The following is a 26,686-nucleotide window of genomic DNA, read 5'->3' as shown; positions in this document are numbered from 1 at the left end:
TGTAGCGGGCGCCTGGGTGGCTCAGTGGGTTAAAGCCTCTGCTTTCGGCTCAGGTCATGATCCCAGGGTCCTGGGATTGAGCCCCGCATCGGGCTCTCTGCTCAGCAGGGAGCCTGCTTCCTCCTCTCTCTCTGCCTGCCTCTCTGCCTACTTGTGATCTCTGTCTGTCAAATAAATGGATAATCTTAAAAAAAAAAATTAAACTTCCTTGTAGGGGTGCCTGGCTGGCTCAGTTGGAATAGCATGCAACTTTTCATCTCAGGGTTGTGAGTTCGAGCTCCAAGTTGGATGTAGAGATTACATAAATAAGTACATAAATAAGTTTTATACATAAGTTTATAAATAAAAAAACTTTATAAATAAGTTTTAAACCACACACACACACACACACACACACACACACACACACACACACACATATATATATGAATAAAATAAAATTCCTTATACAAAGTTCCAGCAAAGCAGATTTAAAAGGACTAATATGGTCACAATCACTGTTCTTGCTGTGCTTATACAAATAATTAGGCCAAGTTTGTCAAAAATGGACTTGTTTTACAAACAAATTGGTCTTCATTTGGTTATCTTTGATGAAAATGAGGGTGATTTTAAAGAGAAAAATGATGTTTCAATAACACACCTTTGAGCATGTTAACCAGTTCTGATTAACTTTTCTTGAATGCTGTTGTTTGCCTAAGCTAGACATTTTGAGGTAAACGTCAGAGAAACTGCCGCAATAGCCCATGTATAGACAATCTTCGTGCCTATTACTCTGTGGGAGTAAAAAAAGGATTCCATGGACATAGAATTACTTGAACAGCTGGACAATGGGATGAACTCCCCAACAACTTTGTAATTCAACTATCACCTCAACCGATTCTGTACGGCTGGGATGGCAAAACTGATCCTTAAAAGCCAGAGCAGGAGCACCTGGGTGGCACAATAGGTTAAGCGTCCAACTCTGGTTTCGGCTCAGGTCATGATCTCAGAGTCATGAGATCGAGCCTTACGTCAGGCTCTGTGCTCCGCATGGAGTCTGCTTGGGATTCTCTCTCCCTCTCCCTCTGCCACTCATGCTCTCTCTAAAATATATAAATGAATCTTTTTAAAAAAATAAATACAAAATAAAAGCCAGAGCATATCCCACTACATGGGGTTAGTTATGGACTTATGGAAACAGTGGATGGTCTTACCTTCATTATAACTGGATTGGACAGTGCACTGAGGGATACCCATATCCCCTGGGATGAGTCATCTCCCACTTGCCAGCAATTCTTCCTAATTAGGATATTGTTAAAGCTAGACATCAGGCAAAGAGAAGTTCTTGGTGATTTTATCCCTTAGCTATATTTGTCCCAGGAGTCATCTCTATTGATGAAGAATTATAAAGAGAAGATTTATCTGGGGATACAGCAGCCACTCTTAAACAGACCTGGAATTGGAGTCACCTTCCGAAATGATGAAACCACATGGATTCAAAACATGGTCCTCCAAGGACCACCTGGGCGGCTCAGTCGGTTAAGTGTCTGCCTTCAACTCAGGTCGTGATCTCAGGGTCCTGGGATCAAGCCCCATGCTAGGCTCCCTACGCAGTGAGAAGACTGCTTATACTTCTCCCTCTGCCCCTCCCCCACCACTTGCGTGCATGTGTGTGCTCTCTCTCTAATAAAATTTTTTTTAAAAATTGTTTAAAAAAGTGGTCCTCAAAACCTGAGTGGCCCTTGATATCTTGACTGCAGCCCAAGGAGGCACCTGTGCTTTCATTAAAAGTGTTTATATTCCTTGGGGTGCCTGGGTGGCTCAGTGGGTTAAGCCTCTGCCTTCAGCTCACGTCATGATCTCAGGGTCCTGTGATGGAGCCCTGCATCGGGCTCTCTACTCACCGGGTGGGCTGCTTCTCCCTCTCTGCCTGCCTCTCTGCCTACTTGTGATCTCTCTGTCAATAAATATAAAAATTTTTAAAAAAAAAAGTGTTTATACTCCAAATTACTTTAAAAATTTAACTAAAGTCTGGGATGCCTGGGTGGCTCAGTCGGTTAAGCGCCTGCCTTAGGCTCAGGTCATGATCCCAAGATCCTGGGATTAAGTACGGCATCAGGCTCCTTGCTTAGCAGGGAGTCTGCTTCTCCCTCTGCCTGCCACTCCCCTGCTTGGGCTCTCTCTCTCTCTGTCTCTGACAAATAAATAAATAAAACCTTTAAAAAAAATAATGTAACTAAAGCCAGGAAAGATGTAAACAAAACATCACTGCTATAGGTGCCCTAGCTCTAGATCCTTTTAACAATTGGCTAAATTTGATTCCTCCCAAATGGAAATATACCCTGCTAAGCATTGCTATATTTCTTGTTCTTTTTCTTTTTAGTTGTTAAAATTTGACTTTTTGTATTTGTCAAACAGGAACCTGCGTCATTCGAACAAGCTTAGAGATGCTCTTAAGTCCCTCTATTTCAGGAGGGACTTAAGAAATGAAGCTCTCCTACACTGTCAGAGTCATTCCAAAATGCCTACACTGTCTCCATCAGTAGGAAATAGCTACAGAAGAAATGACTGTCATCCCTTTTTCCTTCCATAGAAAAGGAATGGTGTTTTGGTGTTGGGGATTTGAAAAGACTTCAATTACTTCCATTTTGACCTCAGTCTGTACTTTCTCATTGCTTAAGTTCTCCTTTCCAGCTTATCTCTTAACTCAGGCAAAAGACACTGCAAGCAAACATCCCATGATGGGTAGAAAAGTAGAACAACGACAAGTGCCTTGACACCAGTATGACCCAGCATGACTGATGTCAAGACAATTACTGACCTGAACTTTACTGCCCACCTGCATGTACTTACTGACCTTTGTTCCACATTTTCCTTATATAAACCTAGAAGTATTTTCACCACTTTGCAGCGGTCTTTGAGACATTAGTCCGTTGTCTTCTGGGTGATGGTTTCACTGAAATAAATTTCTTTCCTGTTTCACCACCACCTGGTCCCTGTTCTTTGGATTTTATCAGTGGCAAGTGCCCAAACCTGGTCTGTTTGGGACCTGTGGAACCAGGTGCTCTTGAACCCCTGCCCCAGTTTCAAAGAGGGGAATAGATATTAGAAATTGGATAATAAAGGATTGAAGCAAAGGAGCATATATAGACCCTCATCAATTAATCTCCTTCCTCTCCAACTTCTCAATGAATACGGAAGGAGATTTCAGTTTTCAAAGATGGCTTCCCTCCCTAGCTCACTACCTTCCTTCCCATCTGAGGCTACCACAGTAGGAGCAGCATCCAGACTTCATGTACACATCCAAAGAGATCAAAGTTCAATGAAAAAAATGCATGGATTCAAAATGAATACTTTAGACAAAGAAAGGGCTCCATGCATCATATTTACAAAAGATAAGTCATGAAGCTAAAGAAATTGGTCTAGAGTAGATGTCCAAGAAAGCTGAATTCTACTGTATCCTGTATTTTGGAATACATCATTGCTTCAAGCCTGATGATTAAGGTTTAGTTGTAAATAACTAATAACCTGTATATCATTATGTGCAACCTCTGAATCTTAGACAGACTTCTAGGGAGAAATAATTCAACTATGACATTCAGGAACCACATCTGTGGTCATTATTATCCAAAAGGAGTAACCATGTGTGACTGTGGATACCTTTAGTACAATAGTCTCCTGTGGAAATCAGATGTTTCAGTAACTGCATGTTGTTAAGTCAAAGAGCCAAAGTGGTAGAAAGCAGAGTCTGAACATCATGCCCATCCCATACGCAGATTAGGCCTCAAATACATGAACTAAAGAAAGTAAGTTCTGAAATCAAGGGTTGTACTACCAGCTCAGAAGAGTAATTTCTCCAAAAACATAGGAAGCTTCTTGCTTCTGGACTTAGGATCAAGGGCTCAAGGGGGAATACCATTTCCTTTTAAATATTAAGGTCTGGGAAAAGTGCCTCCAAGTCTCCTTGAGATTCTCAAAACTACAGTGCGCAATCTGTCCTAATAATAACAACCTGTTCTAATAAAAACCTAATAACAGCCCCATACATCCATTCTCACTCCTGACATCCAGCCTCTGTCCTGATTGGTTGCTACACATGCTATCCAGATTGTTAAATATTTTGAATATCACCTTTATTTAAACTAAAATTTTCCCTGTGTTACAAATGAGACAGAAAGAGGAACAAGTAATTCAGGAGGCTGGCTCAAGACCATGTAACAAGTCACTGGCATAGGAGATTTAATAAAAGGGGCATCTGAGTGGCTCAGTGGGTTAAGCCTCTGCCTTAAGCTCAGGTCATGGTCTCAGGGTCCTGGGATCAAGCCCTGCATCAGGCTCTCTGCTCAGCAGGGAGCCTGCTTCCCCCACTCTCTCTGCCTGCCTCTCTGCCTACTTGTGATCTCTCTCTCTCAAATAAATAAAATCTTTAAAAAAAAAAAAGGAGATTTAATAACATCCTCTAATATTTAAGGAGGAACTCTGATCTTTTTTTTTTTTTTTTAAGATTTTATTTATTTGAGAGAGAGCGAGAGTGAGAGAGCACAAGCAAGGGGAGTGGCAGAGAAAGCAGCAAAAGCAGGCTCCCTCCTGAGCGGGGAAGCCAGACACAGGGTTTGATCCCAGGATCCGGAGATCATGACCTGGGCTGAAGGTAGTCCATTAAGCGACTGAGACACCCAGGTACCCCAGGAGGACCTAAGATCTTTCAGAATATTTTCAAAGGAATTCTTTGACCTTCAGAACAATTTAGAAAGAGAGAGTTGGACAAACACAAGCTTCACGTTAACAAATGGAATGTGAATTACGGAAAGTTGAAATGATCTGCCCATGGTCAATATAACGTTAATAGAGGCCAGCCAGGATCCTGGAAGTGTTCTGTACATTTGACCTCCTAACCTTGAGCCAAAACACCAAACTGGAATAATCCAGAGAAGGCAGCGAACAGAACTCAGCTTACCACTTCTAGTTTCTAACTCTTCCCTCTTTTTTCTCTATCCCATCACTCTTAGTTCAATAAGAACTGGCAGAGCAAGACTGATTTCAAACAACTGAAACGTACAGAAGGAAAGAGACTCTTCTTAAATACAAACCTTGATTCTCAGTCCCTAGTTTTTCCTTTTTCTGGTTGACTAAGGTTCCTCATGTACTGGATTTTAATTGTAAGATGAGGGAAATGCTGAAGTTCAAAAAAGCTTTAAAATAAGCTCAGTTGAAACGATTGTGAAAAACACACCACTTTTTATCTTGGCAAATATAAAAATTTTCAAACTTACATTCAAAGGACACCAAAGGTACAGGAGCAAAGATACCTGATATAAAGAAACTAGAACATTCATTCCAATTATTTACAATCATAGAAACAAAATATAAACTGTAATTACTTAAAAATGGTAATAAAAATATAATCATTAAATAATGGAAGCACTAGTCTTATGTGTAATTGCTAGCATTTTAAAAAACTTTTTAAAAACTTTTTTCTCTAAAAATTAAAATTCATAATCAAAGTTCCTTTTGGTTATTATTATTTTCTAATATGTACTGAAAACTTGATGTTAACATGTCTTTCACTTCAGAAAAATGAAACTAGAAATATCCTTTGAATGAATAATGCTATTCAATAATCAAATGCCGTGAAAAGGCAGCAACACAAAGTCTTCAGGATTTAACTCATATTCATAATCCAACTTAATCTTTCTCACAAGCTTCAAAGAAAAACTTTTGATCAGTCACTTGTAAAGCTGAATTTAAAAGACAGAAAATTTACAAAGTGATGTATAATATTATACATCATACGTATAATTTAGGGGCGCCAGAGTGGCTCAGTTGGTTAAGCATTGGCCTTCAGCTCAGGTCTTGATCTCAGGGTCCTGGTACAGAGCTCCACATCAGGCTCCCCATTCAGAGGACAGTCTGCTTCTCTCTCTCCCTCTCCCTTTCCCCCATCTCCTTGCTTGTGCTCTCTCCCTCTCAAATAAATAGAATTCTGGGGCGCCTGGGTGGCTCAGTGGTTTAAGCTTCTGCCTTCGGCCCAGGTCATGATCTCAGGGTCCTGGGATCGAGCCCCACATCGGGCTCTCTGCTCGGCGGGGAGCCTGCTTCCCCCCCTCTCTCTGCCTGCCTCTCTGCCTGCTTGTGATCTCTGTCTGTCAAGTAAATAAATAAAATCTTTTAAAAAATTTTAAAAAAAATAAATAGAATTCTCTAAAAAATTTTTATAATATAGGATCTTATTAAAATTTCTCTTCCAGGGACGCCTGGGTGGCTCAGTTGGTTAAGCGGCTGCCTTCGGCTCAGGTCATGATCCCAGCGTCCTGGGATCGAGTCCCACATCGGGCTCCTTGCTCGGCGGGGAGCCTGCTTCTCCCTCTGCCTCTGCCTGCCACTCTGTCTGCCCGTGCTCGCTCGCTCTCTCTCTCTAACAAATAAATAAATTAAAAAAAAAAAATTTCTCTTCCATAAAATGAAGACAATCATAGCATTTTCCACACAGTATTTTTCTGTGGACTACATGTCAAGTGCCTTAAGATTACATGTCAAGTGCTCAGGTCTATATATGATTCATAGCAAGTAATCAATACTTGTTAGCTAATGTTACTCACTAGCACTATCATGCCAGTATAACATACTGAAATATTTCTATACACAGTTGGCCAACAACTGTTGTTTCAACTCTAACATCCCTACCATGGCTCTGGTAGCCCTCTATGCCTACCAAAACTCCTACCACCACTACCACCACATACTACTCATGCATCAATCACTAACAAGTTAACTGGAGGCTTTCAGAACCAGTCCTATTTATTAAGACCTCTAGTTGTATTGCTAAATATTTTGAATATTATTCCTGGTTATTTTTACTACTTACTGAACTTGGATCAGCCATCAAGGAGTCAAGAAAAGCTAAATAAGGGACGCCTGGGTGGCTCAGTTGGTTAAGCAGCTGCCTTCGGCTCAGGTCATGATCCCAGCGTCCTGGGATCGAGTCCCACATCGGGCTCCTTGCTCGGCAGGGAGCCTGCTTCTCCCTCTGCCTCTGCCTGCCACTCTGTCTACTTGTGCTCACTCTCGCTCCTCTCTCTCTCTGACAAATAAATTTAAAAAAAAAAAAAAAAAAAAGAAAAGCTAAATAAGGGGCACCTGGGTGGCTCAGTGGGTTAAGCCTCTGCCTTCAGCTCAGGTCAGGATCCCAGTTCCTGGGATCGAGGCCCGCATTGCGCTCTCTGCTCAGCAGGGAGCCTGCTTCCCTCTCTCTCTCTCTCTGCCTGCCTCTCTGCCTACTTGTGATCTCTGTCAAATAAATAAATAAAATCTTAAAAAAAAAAAGAAAAGAAAAGCTAAATAAACATTTGATAAGGCAAAACCATAAATGGGGACTATATAGGTAGAAAGGTAAGGCTGAAGAGTCACTGGTTTCAGAGTCAGAAGTTGTATCTGGAAAATCTCTAAGACCTGTCATCCAAGAACAAGAATGTCATCCCAATAACCAGGAAGGTAGATGATTATCTATAGACATAGTGTCCCCAATATCTATCCAATATCTATTCCTTTTGGGGCCTACATGCTCAAAGCATCTGTCTCTACTACTCTCCCCAACCACACCACACATGTAGATCTCAAGGGTTTTAGATATTCTGATACATGGAATTTTTTTACCAGTCCTTTATAGCTACATATTTAAATGACCTTCTGGTATGATAAACAAAACTGCAATTAACAACTTTGTTGCTAAATATCATTGTATACATCTTTACTTTCTCTCTTAAATAAAATTACTGAGAGGGGATATGGGGTAACTGGGTGTTAGGCATTATGGAGGGCACATCATGTAATGAGCACTGGGTATGTAATGAGGAGTGGTAAATCACTGAAGTCTACCTCTGAAACTAATAATTCACTATATGCTAATTAAATTTAAATAAATTAAAATTAAATTTAAGAGTAAATAAAAATAAAATTACTGAACTTAGTATATGATAGAGGTGGTACTTAAAGTCAGAAAAAAAGGTAAGTTATTGAGTAAGCACTGTTGGCATCAGTGACTAGTCATTTGGAGAAATATTTTATTCAATCCCTACTTCATTCTTTATATAAAAATAAATATTAAAAAGATCAACATAAAAAAAATCAATATAAAAAAAGTTTTAAGAATAAATAAAGTTGGGGCACCTGGGTGGCTCAGTGGGTTAAGGCCTCTGCTTTCCGCTCAGGTCATGGTCCCAGGGTCCTGGGATCAAGCCCTACAGCCTGCTCTCCACTCAGCAGGGAGCCTGCTTCCTCCTCTCTCTCTCTGCCTGCCTCTCTGACTACTTGTGATCTCTTGTCTGTCAAATAAATAAATAAAATCTTTAAAAAAAATAATAACACAAGTATTACTTGTGAAAAAAAAACGAAAACATTCCAAATGCCAGTCAATAGGAGATTGGATTAAATAAATCATGATACATTCATAGATTAGAATATAACATCAGGTCTTTAAAAAAAAATAAGAAAGATCTATGTATTGATATAGAAAAGTCTTGAGATTACTGTAAAAAAAAAAGGTTCTGGGCACCTGGGTTGCTCGGCTGATTAAGCATCTACCCTTGGCTAAGGTCATGATCCCAGGGTCCTGGGATCAAGTCCCACATTTAGCTCCCTACTCAGTGAGAAGCCTGCTTCTCCCTCTCCCACTCCCCCAGCCTGTATTCCCTCTCTCACTGTTTCTCTCTCTCAAATAAATAAATTTTAAAGAAAAAAAGCATATATAAGAAACTGCTAATAGTGATTACTTCTAGGAAGTGGAACTATTTTCTTTGTATAGGAGCATGTATTATTATTATTATAGTCACTATTTTTTCAATGTTTGAAAAAAAAATAAACATTTCCAGAAGTAGAATTGTCAAAGGGAATGTATGTTGTTCACATGGTTGTACATTTAAATTTCCTTACCTTTTCCTTTTTTTTTTTTTTTTTAAGATTTTATTCATTTGACAGAGAGAACACAAGCAGGTGGAGGGGGGGTTGGGGGTTGGAAGCAGGCTTCCCACAGAGCAGGGAGCCCGATGTGGAGCTCAATCCCATGACCCCGGGATCATGACTACAGCTAAAGGCAGATGCTCAACGACTGAGCGAGCCACCTAGCAGCCCCTCCTTACCTTTTTGTGCTGTAAAAAAATTTTTTATTAGTTCGGATATTAATTCTTTCTTTTATAATTGAGTGTAGGAAGATGACAAATGTGTGCTGCTTAATCAATGTCACAAATATTACCTAAACCAAATTAAGCATTTTAGTAGAAAATTAATTTGTCAGAAATAAAATACACCCGGGCACTTGGGTGGCTCAGTTGGTTAAGCAACTGCCTTTGACTCAGGTCATGATCCCAGGGTCCTGGGATCAAGTTCTGCATGCGCTCCCTGCTCAGCCGGAAGTCTGCTTCTGCTTCTCCCTCTCACTCTCCCCCACCCCTGCTTGTGCTCTCTCTCTCTCAAATAAAAAAACTGTTTTAAAAAAATAATAAATAAAAAGAAAGAGAGAAAAGCAAAAAGAAAGAAAATACATCCCTCCTCTTACCTGCCATGGATCCAGCCATTAATCTGTGCACGTGACCGGAAACTCCCAGCTTTGTAGTAATTAACTAGAAATCAAAAACATCAAATTAAATGGAATATTTTTAAGTACTTCTCATTTTGCTGTTTCATTATGAAATCCACTAAGAAGAAAATTAGTGTTACGCATAAGTGAAACAAGCGCAAGTGTATAAAGGTAAGCAGAGTTACAGCACCTGGTGAGCAGGTCAGGTATTTCCCCATAGCCTTCTGCTCTAGTTCTGCACATTTACAATCCTAACTTAGAATTGCCAAATACACTATGTTGCACATTGATGACCACATATACTTAAAGAGTGAGTGGCAGTAGTACAAATAAAATGCTACTACAGGCAATGAAGTCTTGATATACTGATGACATCAGTTCTGACTGATGAGCTTTAGAATGTTGTTCCCATTCTATTGCTTACATTTCTTTTGAAGATACTCTATGAAATTTCACATACTTCACCATTTTCTGTGTTAAGATGTTTGAGAAGATAAACTTTCAGTCCAACAGAGAAGTGAAAGTCAATGAGTAGGATGGGAAATGCTAACTGATAAGCATTACTCAAAAACAGATTTCACCATAGGATTTCACTATTTTATTTAGTAAGAAAATCCAAAGCCACAATGTTCCTTTCCCACAATCGAGAAACAAAAGGCACATTAGAAAGCTATTAATATTTAATGCATTTATTAATAACTTAGAATATACTCTGGCTTTTCTTCATAAGTGTGTACATAAACAATTTGCTCAAAAATGGGACGCCTGGGTGGCTCAGTTGGCTAAGCGGCTGCCTTCGGCTCAGGTCATGATCCCAGCGTCCTAGGATCGAGTCCCGCATCGGGCTCCTTGCTCAGCAGGGAGCCTGCTTCTCCCTCTGCCTCTGCCTGCCACTCTGCCTGTGCTCACTCTGAGAAATAAATAAGTAAAATCTTAAAAAAAAAAAAAAAAGACTAACAATTCCAGAATAGATAACTCCAAAACCAAGTTCTATTTAAAAATTTAAACTACCACAAGTCTTTATCCTCAAAAAGGCATTACTTTACCCATTCAGTCAAAGTAACATTAAAGGCCAAAGTAAATGCCTGGTCAACTAAGTATGATATTCAAGGACACAAAAAGAAAACAAGATAAAAGTTCAAGTACCGTTTTATAATGCTCAAATGCCATAAACTGGATTGCACCATAGGGAAATATTCGAATCATCATTGCACCATTCCCTTTATATAATCCAAGGTATCCCTCCTTCTGGGGAACAGCGCGCAATGCAGAAAATACTCCTATTTTTAGAAAAACGTTTAGAAGAAAAATACTATTAAAACAGAGAAAACTAAATTCAAATTTTCATGACAATCATAGAAAAGATTACTATGCCATCATTCATGATATAATTTTGTGTGAGGAATTACACGAACAGTAATACCTGTTTAGCAGTTAAACCTACTTAAAATACATAAGTCCAAATTATACAAAAATATCTCATGTAAAAACATAAAACATATTTTAGCAAAAACATAAAAACCCCAGCCATACATTAAATTATATTACAATTAACACAAATTATGTTAACTTACAGCAATCTAAAAAATATTAACAGAAATATATTCAAGGACCAGATACTGCATTGCAGGTGATTAACTCTGAAAGAATAAAGGAAGATTTCCCAGACTGACCTAGATACATGTGTAGTTTGTTTACATAAGGGAATTGCTAAATAAAAGAAACAATTTTTATTTTTTAAAAAGATTGTATTTATTTATTTGAGAGAGAAAACACACTAGAGACAGAGTAAGCATGAGTGGGGGTCAGAGAGAATGGGAGAAGCAGTCTCCCCATTGAGCAGGGAGCATGACACAGGGCTCGATCCCTAGACCCTGGGATCATGACCTGAGCTGAAGGTAGATGCCCAACCAACTGAGCCACCCAGGTACCCCAAAGAAACAAATTTTTAAAATTATTAAAACTATTTAAATTGGGGGGAAATTTTCCATTAGAACACTTTAATAAGGAAGATAATAAAGGCCTGAGTTCTAATCTTACATATTAATATATTATTTATTCTACTAATGTCAATCACTACTCTTATTTGCAGCACAGACTTCTCATAAACAAATCAAGGGCGCCTGAGTGGCTCAGTGGGTTAAGCCTCTGCCTTAGGCTCAGGTCATGATCTCAGGGTCCTGGGATCGAGCCCCACATCGGGCTCTCTGCTCAGCAGGGAGCCTGCTTCTCCCTCTCTCTGTCTGCCTCTCTGCCTACTTGTGATCTCTGTCTATCAAATACATAAAATAAATCTTAAAAAAAAAACAACAACAAATCACTACATCCATTATTACTCAATTTGGGCTCTTTTCCAAATCTTTCATATAAAAATTTGATCAAATATAAAAGTAAATCACTAGCCTCACTTACAATTTTAGAATGTAAGTGACCTTTTGATCTCTTCCCAGAAATTAAAATTGTAGGTACTTATTAACACCAAAAACAAGATATCTTAAAAGCTTTCTTTTTTTAAGATTTTATTTAGTTGGGTGCCTGGGTGCCTCAGTGGGTTAAGCCTCTGCATTCGGCTCAGGTCATGATCCCAGGGTTCTGGGATAGAGCCCCACATCAGGCTCTCTGCTCAGAGGGGAGCCTGCTTCCCCCTCTCTCTCTGCCTGCCTCTCTGCATACTTGCGATCTCTGTCCGTCAAATAAATAAATAAAATCTTTTTTTAAAAACTAAAAAAATAAAGAATAAAAAAGATTTTATTTATTTATTTGACAGAGAGAGATCCAGCAAGAGAGGGAACACAAGCAGGGGAACTGGAACAGGGAGAAGCAGACTTCCTGCAGTGCAGGGAGCTCAACATGGGTCTAGATCCTAGGACCCAGGGATCAGGACATGGGTGGAAGGTAAATGCTTAATGATGGAGCCACCCAGGCACCCCTCCTAAAAGCATTTTTTAATAAGCAGATATCTAAATAGACTAATAGCCTATTAAAAAGAATTCTACTGGGGCACCTGGCTGGGTTAGTCAATGGAGCATTCAACTCTTGATCTCCAGGTCTTGAGTCCCATGTTACAGTTCCCTTAAAATAAGTAAGTAAGTAAATAAATAAAGCAAGTACCTGTATAACTCCCAACCTTTAAAAAAAAAAATCACCCTTGGGGCACCTGGGGGGCACAGCGGGTTAGGCCTCTGCCTTCGGCTCGGTGGTGGTCTCAGGGTCCTGGGATCCAGTCCCGCATTGGGCTCTCTGCTCAGCGGGGAGCCTGCTCTCCCCACCCCACCCCCCGCCTCTGCCTACTTGGGATCTCTCTCTCTCTCTCTGTCAAATAAATACATTAAAAAAAAAAACAACCCTCAATTTTTCTTTAAAGATTTTATTCATTTATTTGACAGAGAGAGAGAGACAGCGAGAGGGAGAATACAAACAAGGGGAGTGGGAGACGGAGAAGCAGACTTCCTACCGAGCAAGGAGACGGATGCTGGACTCAATCCCGACCCTGGAATCATGATCCTAGTCAAAGGCAGACGCTTAACAACTGAGTCACCCAGGCACCCCAGTCACCCTCAATCTTTAAAAAAAGGGGGGTATGTCTGGGCGGCTCAGTTGGTTAAGCATCTGTCTTTGACATAAGTCATGATCCCAAGGTCCTGAGATGGAGTCCCATATTGGACACCTGGCTCAGTGGGGAGCCTGCTTCTCCCTCCACCTGCAGCTTCCCCTGCTTGTCCTCTCTCTTGCGCTTGCAATGTCTTTGGCAAATAAATAACTAAATAAATCTTTTTTTCTAAAAGATTTTATTCATTTATTTGACAGATAGAGATCACAAGTAGGCAGAGAGGCAGGTGGGGGCGGGGGGGGGGCGGTAAGCAGGCTCCCGGCTGAGCAGAGAGACGATGCGGGGCTCGATCCCAGAATGCTGGGATCGTGACCCCAGCCGAAGGCAGCGGTTTCAACCCACTGACCCACCCAAGTGCCCCTAAATAAATCTTTAAAAAAAAAGAGGGGTTCCTGGGTGGCTCAGTCAGTTAAGTGTTTGCCTTCCACTCAGTTCATGATCTCAGGGTCCTGGGATCAAGCCCCACCTCCAGCTCCAGGCTCAGTAGGAATTCTGCTTCTCTCTCTCCCTCTGCCTCTCCCCTCCGCTCCTGTTCTCTCTCTTTCTCAAAAAAATTAATAAAAATTTTTTAAAAATTAAAAAGAATTTTATTTTATATATACACATATAAATATGTACATATATCTATATGTGTACATAGCTATGTGTATAATATGTACAAATTCTCCTAAAACACATGAATAATGAAACTAAATATACTCCTCCACACCCAAAAAATTTGCCAGAAGAGGGGGTAAGGTTAAGCTCTGCCTAATTTGATTCAAAAGTGTCTGTAACAATTTAAGAATAACCAAATTTAGAACAATAGCTACCTAGTAGGGATAGGAAGGCTGATGATCAGAGAGAAGTAGAGGTTTCAACTGTACCAGTAATGTTTACTTCTGAATCTCTGTGTGGGCCCACATATGTTTACTACATTAGTCTTTAAAACTCTTTAATTATCACAAATATTTTGTAAAGAAGGATTTTAACAGAAATTACTAGTAGAAGTGAAACAGGTATAGTACTTTCAAAAAAGGAAATCCAGAAAACAAAGTGGGAGAGGTTGCAGGAGAGAACAGAACTGAGACAGCGCAATAAACAAAAAGCATTATGATGGTGAGTGAAAAAAATCAATGACCATACACACACATATACACACACCCACACACACAAATCAGAATGACAAAAATTCCTCTATTAAAAGTCAAAGATTGGGGTGCCTGGGTGGCTCAGTGGATTAAAGCCTCTGCCTTCGGCTCAGGTCATGATCTCAGGGTCCTGGGATCGAGCCCCGTGTCGGGCTCTCTGCTCAGCAGGGAGCCTGCTTCCTCCTCTCTCTCTGCCTGCCTCTCTGCCTACTTGTGATCTGTCAAATAAATAAATAAAATCTTAAAAAAAAAAAAGCCAAAGATTCTCAAATTATGTTAGAAGTCCATATCTAACTATATACTATGCTTTTTATAAAATTCTTACCTAAAACAAAATAACAGAAAAAGAAAGAAAGAATGGATGTTGAATATTTTCAAATGGCTTTTAAATATACATTGAGATGATTATGGGTTATTGTTTTTCTTCTTCAACCTATAGTCTACCATTTTTACTTTGGGAAATGAATGAACTAAGGCGTTCTTTGTGGCATAACACTGAACCAATTTTTTTTTTTTTTTCTCAAGTAGTTTCCACATCCAGTGTGGGGCTTAAACTCACAACCATGGATCAAGGGCCCTATACTCTACCAAGCCAGCCAAGTGCCCCAACACTGGACCAATTCTTACAAATGTTACAAGCATGTTTGGAAAGAATATATATTCTCTGTAGTGGGCAAGCTGCCTGTGCATCTGTTATATTAAGCTTGTGTGTTATTTAAATCCTCCTCTGTATCTTTACCTCTTTTATCAAAATAGGATTAGAAAGAAATAACATTCGGGGGTGCCTGGGTGGTTCAGTCAGCTAAGTGTCTGCCTTCAACTCAGGTCATGAACCCAAGGTACTGGGACTGAGTCCCACATCAGCTCCCTGCTCAGTGGGGAGTCTGCTCTCCCTCTCCCTTTGTTGCTGCCCCAGCTTGTGCTCTCTCCCCCCTCTCTCTCAAGTAAAATAAATAAAAAATCTTTTTAAAAAGTTAATGATTTTTAAAGAATCCCATTATGATTCACCTACCTATTTTTACTTATATTTGACTGTAAAAAGATAAATGAGGTCAAAGATTTTTAATATATTACAGGGGAAAAAAAGGTTTTTTTAAAGATTTTATTTATTTATTTGACAGAGAGCGAGAGAGCACAAGCAAGGCAGATGCTTAACTATCTGAGCCACCCAAGCACCCCTACAGAAAAATTATTTGTGCAAGATGGGGTAAGTAAAAATTCAATTCTACTCCTTGCTTTTCATTTTGCCAGAATAATTTTCCTTCAATATAAAAAATAGTTTTGATGCTTTGGAAGTAAAGTTAGAAATTTTTTTTAAAAAGCTAAAGTAGAAGTTTTATTCAATAGCACATTTTCATCATCTTTGTGAAAATTCATGTTTAAAAAAGCAAAATTTAGGATGCCTGGGTGGCTCAGTTGGTTAAGCATCTGTCTTTGGCTAAGGTCATGATCTCATGGTCCTGGGATCGAGTCCTGCATTGGGCTCCTTGCTCAGTGGGGAGTCTGCTCCTCCCCTCCTGCTCCCCCTGCTTGTGCTCTCTATCTAACAAATAAATAAAATCTTAAAAAATTAAATTAAATTAAAATTTAAAAGCATAATTTTACAAATTATGCATGCTTATGCATGCATATAAAAAGAGGCATCTAGAATAAAATGCCAAAAACATTTAAAAAGAAAAAATTAAAACACCCATATATAAATTTTTTTTGGCTTATATATTTTAAAGATACATGAAACTCCATATTATACTATACCAACAGTTCATCATTTCACTCCAGGAATTCCATTTCAAATTTTGCAAGCCTTGTAGGGCAACACTGTAACCCATGGCATGTAGCCCTGTAGAGCGTGAAATCTAATGTGAATATGTAGTCTAATGACTACAAATCAGGAAACAAAACAACATAAACCAGCATGGGGAGGAGGTTAAAGGAATAAAACAATCCTGCTCAGATATTCATATGTTGGGTTATGGTAAACACCCTGAGACATTGAGTAATATAATTCATCTTGTTTTTATCCTTAATTTGGACAATGAAGGAAAACAATTTCCTTCCTTTCCACTTTCATACACTGTCTCAATCAGTATAAAGGTCTGATTCCATGTCTGAGCAGCACACTGAGCTCACTTCAGGACACAGAAAAGGCAGCAATTCTTTTCCTTTCCATTTTAAGTATACTTAGTATTAAAAATATAGACAAGAAAATGAGTTAAGGTTAACATATAACAAATATTCATTACATTTTTTGAGAAAAGTTACATTTTAAAAACACCATTGGAAAAATAATTGATTTTTTAAAAATTGAAGATAGCTGACACAATGTCACATTAGTTTAGGTGTACAACATAGTGACTTGACAACTCCATATATTATAGAAAAAAACAGCTGACTCTTATTCACTCTGTAGAACATCTTCCTTACACAGTGATGTTGCATAGGTCATGCAGAGCACACATCATTTGAAGCATGAACCTAATAAAGCAATGGAGTGCTATGAGTTAGTTGCCTGGACATAATTTCTTTCTTAGTCTCTGTCCACATTAATTTTTTTTCTTTTAAATCTTTTCCACACTGGGCGCCTGGGTGGCTCAGTGGGTTAAAGCCTCTGCCTTCGGTCAGGTCATGATCTCAGGGTTCTGGGATCGAGTCCCACATTAGGCTCTCTGCTCAGCGGGGAGCCTGCTTCCCTCTCACTCTCTGCCTGCCTCTCTGCCTACTTGTGATCTCTGTCTGTCAAATAAATAAATAAAATCTTAAAAAAACAAAAATCTTTTCCCCTCTAACTGAAAAAGTAATATATGTTCAACATGTATTATTATCTGAGGGGGAAAAATTATCTTGAATTTCTCCATTGAAAATTAACCACTTAACATTTGTCTTTCCAACCTGTTGTCTAAGAATATTTATTTACATAAAATGCAATGATTAAACCATTGGATACGTTTTCAGTTATCTAATACATCATGAACATTTTTCCTAGTCAATTAATATTCTTTTTTTTTTTTTTTTTAAGTAAGCTCTATGCCCAATGAGAAGATTGAACTCACTAACTCAAAATCAGGAGTCACATGCTCATGGCACCTGGCTGGCTCAGCCTGTACAGCATGCCACTCTTAATTTTGGGGTTGTGAGTTCTACCCCACGTTGGGCATAGGGAGAACCTTAAAAAAAAAAAAATTGAAAGAGTTGCCTTCTCTACTGACTAAGCCAGCCAGGCACCCCAGTTGGTATTATTTTCAGTTTCTATGTGATTGGAAAATAGGATATATGGATATATATGGATATATTTATTCATTTAAATTATACTTATTATTTAACATAGCCAATTCCCTACTATTGAACATTTTTGGCTGGTGTGTTGGTTTTTTTACTAATACAAATAATGATTTGATCCTTGTATATACATCTTTGAGCACACTTCTGATTGGCTCCTTACAATAACCTCCTAGAACTAGAATTGCACACTCAAAAAATATGTACCTTTTTAAGATTTTTTTAAAAAGATTTTATTTATTTGGCAGAGAGACAGCAAGAGAGGGAACACAAGCATGGGGAGTGGGAGAAGGAGAAGCAGCCCTCCAGCTGAGCAGGGAGCCCGGTGAGGCGGGCTTGATCCCAAGACCCTGGGATCATGACCCGAGGTAAAGGCAGACGCTTCATGACTGAACCACCCAGGTGTCCCTCTTTTTAACATTTTTGATGCATATTACCAAAATCCCCTCCAAAAAGGTTATAAAAATTTCTTACTCCTACAAATGACATATTATTAGAGTATCCATGTTAATTAAGTGACTGATATTGATGTTTGCAAGGAACAAACAAGGGCTTGATATTCTTTAACAATGTAAGTTCATCCATATATATACAAATTGCACTGAATTCCGTTTACACTAAGATTTCTAGAAGGCTTGTTCAACTAGGTATTTAAAGGAATAGGGTGCCTGGCTGGCTCAGTCAGTAGCGCTTGCAACTTTTGATCTCAGGGTCAATAAGAGCCCCACGATGGGTGTAAAGGTGTAAAGATTACATTAAAAATAAAAATATTTTATATCTGCCTCTGCCTGCCACTCTGTCTGCCTGTGCTCACTCTCTCTGACAAATAAATAAATAAAATCTTTAAAAAAAATAAAAAATAAAAAATAGGGGCACCTGGGTGGCTGAGTCAGTTAAGCAGCCTGCTCCTGATTTCAGCTCAAGTCATGATCTCAGGGTCAAGCTCTGTGTCAGGCTCCATGCTCAGTGGAGAGGATTCTCTCTACCTCTGCCTCTCCCTGCCAACTCACAGGTGTGCTCTCTCTCTTAAATAAATACAGAAATCTAAATAAATCTTTAAATAAATAAAGGAATAAACCTTATCTCCATCACTAATTAGATATTTTTTAAAAACCAGCCTGAGGGGCGCCTGGGTGGCTCAGTGGATTAAAGCCTCTGCCTTCGGCTCAGGTCATGGTCCCAGGGTCCTGGGATTGAGCCCCGCATCGGGCTCTCTGCTCAAGTGGGGAGCCTGCTTCCCCCCTCTCTCTCTGCCTGCCTCTCTGCCTACTTGCGATCTCTGTCTGTCAAATAAATAAATAAAATCTTAAAAAAAAAAAAAAAGAAAAGAAAATTTTTAAAAAATTAGCCTGAGCTGGGCCACCTGGGTAGCTCAGTCAGTTAAGCATCTGCCTTCGGCTCAGGTAATGATCCCAGGGTCCTGGGATGAAGTCCCACATCCAGCTCCCTGCTTAGCTAGGAGCCTGCTTCTCCATCTGCCTGCTCTGCCTGCCACTTCCCCTGCTTGTGTTCCCTCTTTCTCTCTGACAAATAAATAAATAAAATATTTTTTTAAAAAATCAGGGGCACCTGGGTGGCTCAGTGGGTTAAGCCTCTGCCTTTGGCTCAGGTCTTTATATCAGGGTTTTGGAATCGAGTCCCACATCGGGCTTTCTGCTTAGCAGGGAGCCTGCATCCCCCTCTCTCTGCCTGCCTCTCTGCCTACTTGTGATCTCTCTCTCTCTCTGTCAAATAAACAAATAAAATCTTAAAAAAAAAAATCAGGGGGCGCCTGGGTGGCTCAGTGGGTTGGGGCCTCTGCCTTCGGCTCGGGTCATGATCCCAGGGTCCTGGGATCGAGCCCCGCATTGGGCTCTCTGCTCAGCAGGGAGCCTGCTTCCTCCTCTCTCTCTGCCTGCCTCTCTGCCTACTTGTGATCTCTGTCTGTCAAATAAATAAATAAAATCTTTAAAAAAAAAAAATCAGGCTGAGCTGTTATGTGTCTGGAAAGCACATGACTCTAATTCTAATAAACAAATAGTACTTACTTCAATGATTCTAAGATTTTGGTTTAGAGAATATCAGTACCCTAAAATGATAATATATTTAACCACTATTGCAAATGAAAAGGTTAAAGTAGATAACAGATAAATCTCTTGAAAAATTTGTTCACAAACTTAAACTCTTTTGCATCCTCTTTCTACACTAATTCACAACTGGAAACAAAGCCAGCAGATGGATAATGTTTTCATTCACTTTTACTTTTAACATCCATTAACTCACCTAAATGTTTATAATGGTGATTGTGAGCTTGTAATAAAACCTTTACTCGATCCAAAGGAGCAACCGTTGTTTTGGCACAGCATCCAGCAATACCTACAAAATTTTTAAACAGTCAGCATGAAATTGCATACCATTTCTTTCCACGTGGAAATCGTTATTTATTCAGCCAGCACACCTTCTGATTTCTAATTTGGTCTTCATGTGTAGAACTGCCCAGTTGCAGGGATATGTAAATGATTGGCCCCCATTCCCTGTAACTTAATAACTGAGTATGTCAGACTTAAAAATAAATTTGAAGAGTGTAAATCTTCCCCCTAATACCTGATGACCACTGGGAATCTTGCTAAATGTAGTTATGGAGACAGACACTTGAAGGTATTTACCCAGCCATGAGGCTCTGTTTCAAGTAACCTCTTCTTCTGGATGACTCTTTCATTGAAACAACCAACTTTTGGGGTGCCTGGGTGGTTCAGTGGGTTAAAGCCTCTGCCTTCGGCTCAGGTCATGATCTCAGGGTCCTGGGATTGAGTCCCACATCGGGCTCTCTGCTCAGCAGGGAGCCTGCTTCCCCCTCTCTCTCTGCCTGCCTCTCTGCCTACTTATGATCTCTGTCTGTCAAATAAATAAATAAAATCTTAAAAAACAACAACAACAACAACAACCAACTTTCACCCATAAAATTCAGCATACCCATTTTTATTCAGCAATTACGTATTTGGTCCCTACCACATGCCACTGTATAGACATACGGATGACAGTAACATGTGTACATGAGCTTTAGTGCAGGTCAGAATCCAGGGCAGCCCTACTAGCTTGGCATGCTTCTAAGACAATAATATATGACGACTCTTTCCTATAGACTGTGTCCTCCCAAATTCATATGTTGAAAACTAATTCCCAAAGTGATGGCATTTAGAGGTGAGGCTTTTAGGAACTGATGAGGTCAGCAGGGTGGAGCCCTCACAAACAAGGTTAATGCCCTATATAAAAGCCCAGAGAAATCCCTGGCTCCTCCCACCATGTGAAAACACTGAAAGAAGGTGCTGTCTGTGAGGAAGCAGGTCCTCACCAGACACCAAATCTGCTGACACCATGATTTGGCTTTTCCAGCTTCCAGAACTATAAGAAATAAGTGTCCGGAGCTTCCAGGTTGATAAAAAGGAGGTAAGAAAAGAAAGAAGGAAGGAAAAAAGTTGCTTCTGAAATACCCAGATTATGATATTTTTGTTACAGTAGCCCAAAACGTCCAAGATAATTTTGTAAAATACCTTACATGTTATAAGCCTTTGATAAAATAGGCTGTTACAGCCTGGATGGCTAAGTGGGTTAAGCCTCTGCCTTCGGCTCAGGTCATGATCTCAGGGTCCTGGGATAGAGCTCTACATCCGGCTCCCTGCTTGGCAGGGAGTTTGCTTCCCCTTCTCTCTCTGCCTGCCTCTCTGCCTACTTACGATCTCTCTCTCTCTCTCTGTCAAATAAATAAATAAAATCTTTTTTAAAAATAGGCTGTTACATTATAAAAAGGTGGATAAAAAGTCTCTGGTGTCTTTTTATGATTACATTAAGCTCTTCACTATTGCATATTTGATCCAGAGGTACAAAAGAACTGGGATCTGGGGGCGCCTGGGTGGCTCAGTGGATTAAAGCCTCTGCCTTTGGCTCAGGTCATGATCCCAGGGTCCTGGCATCGAGCCCCGCATCGGGCTCCCTGCTCAAGTGGGGAGCCTGCTTCCTCCACTCTCTCTGCCAGCCTTTCTGCCTACTTGTGCTCTCTATCTGTCAAATAAATAAATAAGATCTTTAAAAAAAAAAGAAAAAAAAAGAACTGGGATTTTGTGGGTCGCTGTTATTACTATATTGCCAGAGACCCAGGGCCTGGCACATAACAGGCACTCAATAAATATCTATTAAATAACTAAATGTGGGGGCACCTGGGTGGCTCAATTGGTTAAACATCTGCCTTTGGCTCAGATCATGATCCTGTGGTCCTGGGATAAGGCCCCACATCTGGCTCCCTGCTCTGCTGGGAGTCTGCTCCTTCCTCTCCCTCTCCCCCAGCTTGATCTCTTTTTCTTTCTAAAATAAATAAAATCGGGGGTCAGTGGGTTAAGCCACTGCCTTCAGCTCAGGTCATGATCTCAGGGTTCTGGGATTGAGCCCCACATCCGGCTGTCTGCTCAGCAGGGAGCCTGCTTCCCCCTCTCTCTCTGCCTGCCTATCTGCCTACTTATGATCTCTCTCTCTGTCAAATAAATAAATAAAATCTTTTAAAAATAAAATAAAATCTTTTAAAAATAAATGAATGTAGAGTTTTACTTTACAAACTTTTTATTTTTTAAAATATTTTATTTATTTGGGAGACAGTGAACGAAAGAAAGAGAGCGAGAGCACACGAGCAGGGGGCAGAGGGAGAGGGATAAGTAGACTCCCCTGCTGAGCAGGGAGCCTGATGTGGGGCTCAATCCTCAGACCTTGGCTGGGGTCATGACCTGAGCCAAAGGCAGAAGACAGACATTTAACTGAATGACCCACTCAGGAGCCCCTACAAACTTTTTAAAATGTAGGACAAAATCACTCAAAGTCCACACACATTTATTTAATAGCCTACCATGTAACTAATGTTAATTAAAATCCATATTCTGAGATATCCAAAAATAAAATGCCTATTCATATTCAAATATTAAATCCACTTGTAAGTTTCTAAATCAAGCTTCCTTTATCTGAACTAAAGCAAATCATAGTCATGGCTACCCAAAATTGAGGATAAACTTAAAATAATTTGCATTTGGATATATTTGGTTTCACAATATTATGTTCTTTATCTTCCCAGTCATTATGAACTAATCATATAATGAAATTATTTAGAATGTGTTCAGTAAGTAGTTTCCTCTGATAGTACTTTAACTCACTTAGTCACATTACTTCCTAACTCAATTGATCATTACAACAATCCATTGAGTTAGGTCATCCAGCTTTTATCTTCCTTTTGAGCAAATGAGTTTAAGATAGTGGCCAAGGCTAATCAACAATAATAGTTAACAAGTTATGAGTGTTTACCATGTACCACGTACCAGGCTAGGAGATTTTTTTTTTTTAAGGTTTTATTTATTTATTTGACACAGAGAGAGAGAGTGCACACAAAAGCAGAGGGACTCTCAGGCAGAGGAAGAGAAGAAGCAGGGAGCCCCATGTGGAGCTAGATCCCAGGACCCTGGGATCATGACCCAAGCTGAAGGTAGACGCCCAACTGACTGAGCCACCCAGGAGCCCCTAGACTAAGAGATTTAACTCAGGACACTATGCCAAGGCTTTTACAGCTACTATCTCATTTAATCATTACAACCTTCTAAAGTAGGAAATCTTTTCCCATTTAAAGGATATGAGGGGGGGGACGCCTGGGTGGCTCAGTTGGTTAAGCAGCTGCCTTCGGCTCAGGTCATGATCCCAGCGTCCTGGGATCGAGTCCCACATCGGGCTCCTTGCTCCGCAGGGAGCCTGCTTCTCCCTCTGCCTCTGCCTACCACTCTGTCTGCCTGTGCTCGCTCGCTCTCTCTCTAACAAATAAATAAATTAAAAAAAATTTAAAAAAAAAAAAAAAAAAGGATATGAGGGGGGGACGCCTGGGTGGTTCAGTTGGTTGAGCTGCTGCCTTTGGCTTGGGTCATGATCCCGGGGTCCTGGGATCGAGTCCCACGTCGGGCTCCTTGCTCAGCAGGGAGCCTGCTTCTCCCACTGCCTCTGCCTGCCTCTCTGGCTGCCTGTGCTCACTCTCTCTGACAAATAAATAAATAAAATCTTTTAAATAAATAAATAAATAAATAAATAAATAATAAAGGATATGAGGGGTGCCTGGGTGGCTCAGTGGGTTAAAGCCTCTGCCTTCAGCTCAGGTCATGATCCCAGGATCCTGGGATAGAGCCCCACATAGGGCTCTCTGCTCAGCAGGGAGCCTGCTTCCTCCTCTCTCTCTCTGCCTGCCTCTCTGTGATCTCTACCTGTCAAGTAAGTAAATAAAATCTTTAAAAAATAATAATAATAATAATAATTTTAAAGGATATGAAAACTGAGGCCGAAGGAGGCTAAAGTAACTTGCCCAAGGGTATTTTTTCATATCACTTGGACCAGGAACGCCTTCAAAAGTATTCACACTTTCTAAAAATCTAAAGCAACACTTTACCAAGAGACACAAATGACCAAAAAGAATATGAAAAGATATTCAGCATCATTAGTCATCAGGGAAATGCAAGTTAAAAACCACAATTATAGGGGCACCTGGGTGGCTCATTGGGTTAAGCCTCTGCCTTCGGCCCAGGTCATGATCTCAGGGTCCTGGGATCAAGCCCCGAATCCGGCTCTCTGCTCAGCAGGGAGCCTGCTTCCACCTCTCTCTCTGCCTGCCTCTCTCTCTGTCAAATAAATAAATAAAATCTTTTTTAAAAAACATAATTATATATCTTTAAACACCTATTTAAAGAGAAACACACACAAAACGACACAAACACAGAGGACAAAAACTCTGATAACAGGGGCGCCTGGGTGCTCAGTTGGTTAAGCAACTGCCTTCAGCTCGGGTCACAATCCTGGAGTCCGGGGATGGAGTCCCGCATCGGACTCCCAGCTCTAAGGGGAGTCTGCTTCTCTCTCTGACCTTCTCACCTCTCATGCTCTCTCTCACTGTCTCTCTCTCAAATAAATAAATAAAATCTTAAAAAAAAAAAAAAAACTCTGATAACAGCAAACGTTGACAAGATAATGGAGACACAAAATGGAACAGACACTTAGAAAAGAGTTGGGCAGTTCCTACTTCACTCCAAATAAAAGCTGGAATCTTTACAATTGTTTGGAAAGCCCTTCATTCAGCCTCCCATGGCCTCTAACCTCCTTTCGCCATCAACACCACTTGGTTATAGCTACACAGCTTTTCTTAAGGCCTGAAATGCTCCTCTTGAGATACCAACTTGCTCAACTCCTTCACTACTTCAAGTTTGCTCAAGTGTCATTCTCTCCAAGAGACCTACCATGACTGTCCTATTTAACATTGCACCCACGCAGCCTCCGCATTTCCTTGCCCCATTCTCCTTTTTACTTCTTCCCATTGCATTCATCACCTTCTAACATACTATATAACTTACTTTTTCATTTTATTTATTCTCTTTCTCCTCTCAACTCTCCAATCAATGTAAACTCCAGGATCCTTGTTTTGTTCCCTGATACACACTGAACATCTAACAGGCACATAGCGGGCACTCATCATATTCCTTGTATAAATGCATGAATAATAATAAATATCAGAATAAATATCAGAACAAAATAAATTCTTTTTTTTTAAGATTTTATTTATTTATTGACAGACAGAAGTCACAAGTAGGCAGAGAGGCAGGCAAAGAGAGAGAGAGAGAGAGAGGAGGAAGCAGGCTCCCCGCTGAGCAGAGAGCCCCATGCAGGCCTCGATCCCAGGACCTGATCCCTGGGATCACGACCTGAGCTGAAGGCAGAGGCTTTAACCCACTGAGCCACCCAGGCGCCCCTAGAACAAAATAAATTCTTAATACTACTGCACCCTACAGATACTCCTCCTAAAAGCTCATATAATGTAGAATTTTAAAAATTCCCAGTCTTAACAAGTAATTAAGTATTGACAACCAATCAATTAAGAGAGGGTAGAGACTGAAAACACTTCTTTATGGAAAGGCAGAGGAAGTTTTTAAGAGACAATTATGAACTTTCTGGCCTCACAGTGACACGGATAGAAAGGCTGCACCAGCTACCTGTCATGTAGCCATAGACCAGTTTACCAGAATTACTGGAACCAATTTTGGTTGTAGGCAATTTTGCACAATTTCCTAGTCAACTTCAAAAAGCTGTCCTCCAATATTTGTTTTCTTTAAAGCAAACGGCAAAATCCAATTCTATACTGGTTCATTTATGGTCTTTATAAAAGAAAGGGGTACCCAGAAATGTTTCACTGAAACCCTGGAGTCTTTGTAAAGGATCCGGCTCTTTTCCCTACTATCCAACCCTGAAGAATGGGTCCTTGGTTCGGCCCGTCCACCTCCCCAGCCGCTCCCTGACAGCTCGAGGCCCTTCCTCCCCAGGATCCTGCTGTCACTAGTCAAGTGATTATTAGAAAGAGTACACAGGTCAGGGCAAATATCCAGCCGGGCATTGAAGCAGCCAGAGTCCAAGAATGTCACCGCGGCTGCAAGCACCGTATCTGCCCGGATCCTGCCCTGCCACCCCACCACCACCGGGTCCTCCCGGCTAGACACCCACCTCCGGCCAGAAAGGAGCGCAGCCAGTAGAAGTCCCGACGGGCGGTGGGCCCTCCGGCTCCTGCCGCCTGCGGCATCGCGGGAGGGGGGTCGGCCGCTGCCAGGGCCGCCGCCGCCGCCGCCGCCGCCATCAGGACCAGGGCCGCGTCGGGGACTCCGGTCGCCAATTTATAAGCCACGGGCTGGGGCCATGGCCACAGCGGGCGGTGACAGAGCACCGACCGCCGCGCGGGCGGAACGGAATAACACCCGCAGCGCGGCGCGGGCTGATGGCGTACGCCAGGGGCGGGGCCTGGGCCCGGGTCCCAAGTGGGAGTCGCCCGCGCTCGCCTCCTCCCCCAGCCGGCGTCACCCCACGACCCTACTCCCCGCCTCGCTTTTCAGGCCTCTTCTGTTCTAACGGAGGAGTAGCGTGGCCCCGGGGAAGGACCCACCAAAACCCCGCCACCTCAGAAAGCTCTCCCCGGTCCACTGACTTGTAACCAACCGCCCATCGGGCTACCTTCTGAACTACCTCAGATGAATCCTTTCCAGAACCAATCTTGGGTTCCTTTCTGCTCTTTCCAGGAATCTCTGAGATTGCACC

General features: G+C 40.9%; 1 protein-coding gene across 2 annotated transcripts in view; it reads right to left on the bottom strand.

Moving 5' to 3' along the window:
• SLC25A16 (solute carrier family 25 member 16) overlaps positions 1-26,385 on the bottom strand; it is a 48,563-nt gene extending 22,178 nt beyond the window's left edge. The window contains exons 1-4 of one of the 2 annotated variants that reach the window (XM_080823471.1): positions 26,102-26,385; positions 19,829-19,921; positions 10,697-10,830; positions 9,530-9,593 (exon numbers count right to left, since the gene is read on the bottom strand). In XM_080823471.1, coding sequence (XP_080679597.1) covers positions 9,530-9,593; positions 10,697-10,830; positions 19,829-19,921; positions 26,102-26,231 — 421 coding nt within the window. In that variant the 5' untranslated portion in view covers positions 26,232-26,385. The remainder of the gene's footprint in view (positions 1-9,529; positions 9,594-10,696; positions 10,831-19,828; positions 19,922-26,101) is intronic. The other variant, XM_080823472.1, reaches the window with a different exon arrangement.
• Positions 26,386-26,686: the final 301 nt, after the last annotated feature.

This window comes from Martes martes, assembly GCF_963455335.1.
Source record: "Martes martes genome assembly, chromosome: 14".
Taxonomy (NCBI): domain Eukaryota; kingdom Metazoa; phylum Chordata; class Mammalia; order Carnivora; family Mustelidae; genus Martes; species Martes martes.
Note: the sequence above shows the minus strand (reverse complement) of the source record. Positions and strands in the feature narration are given on the sequence as shown.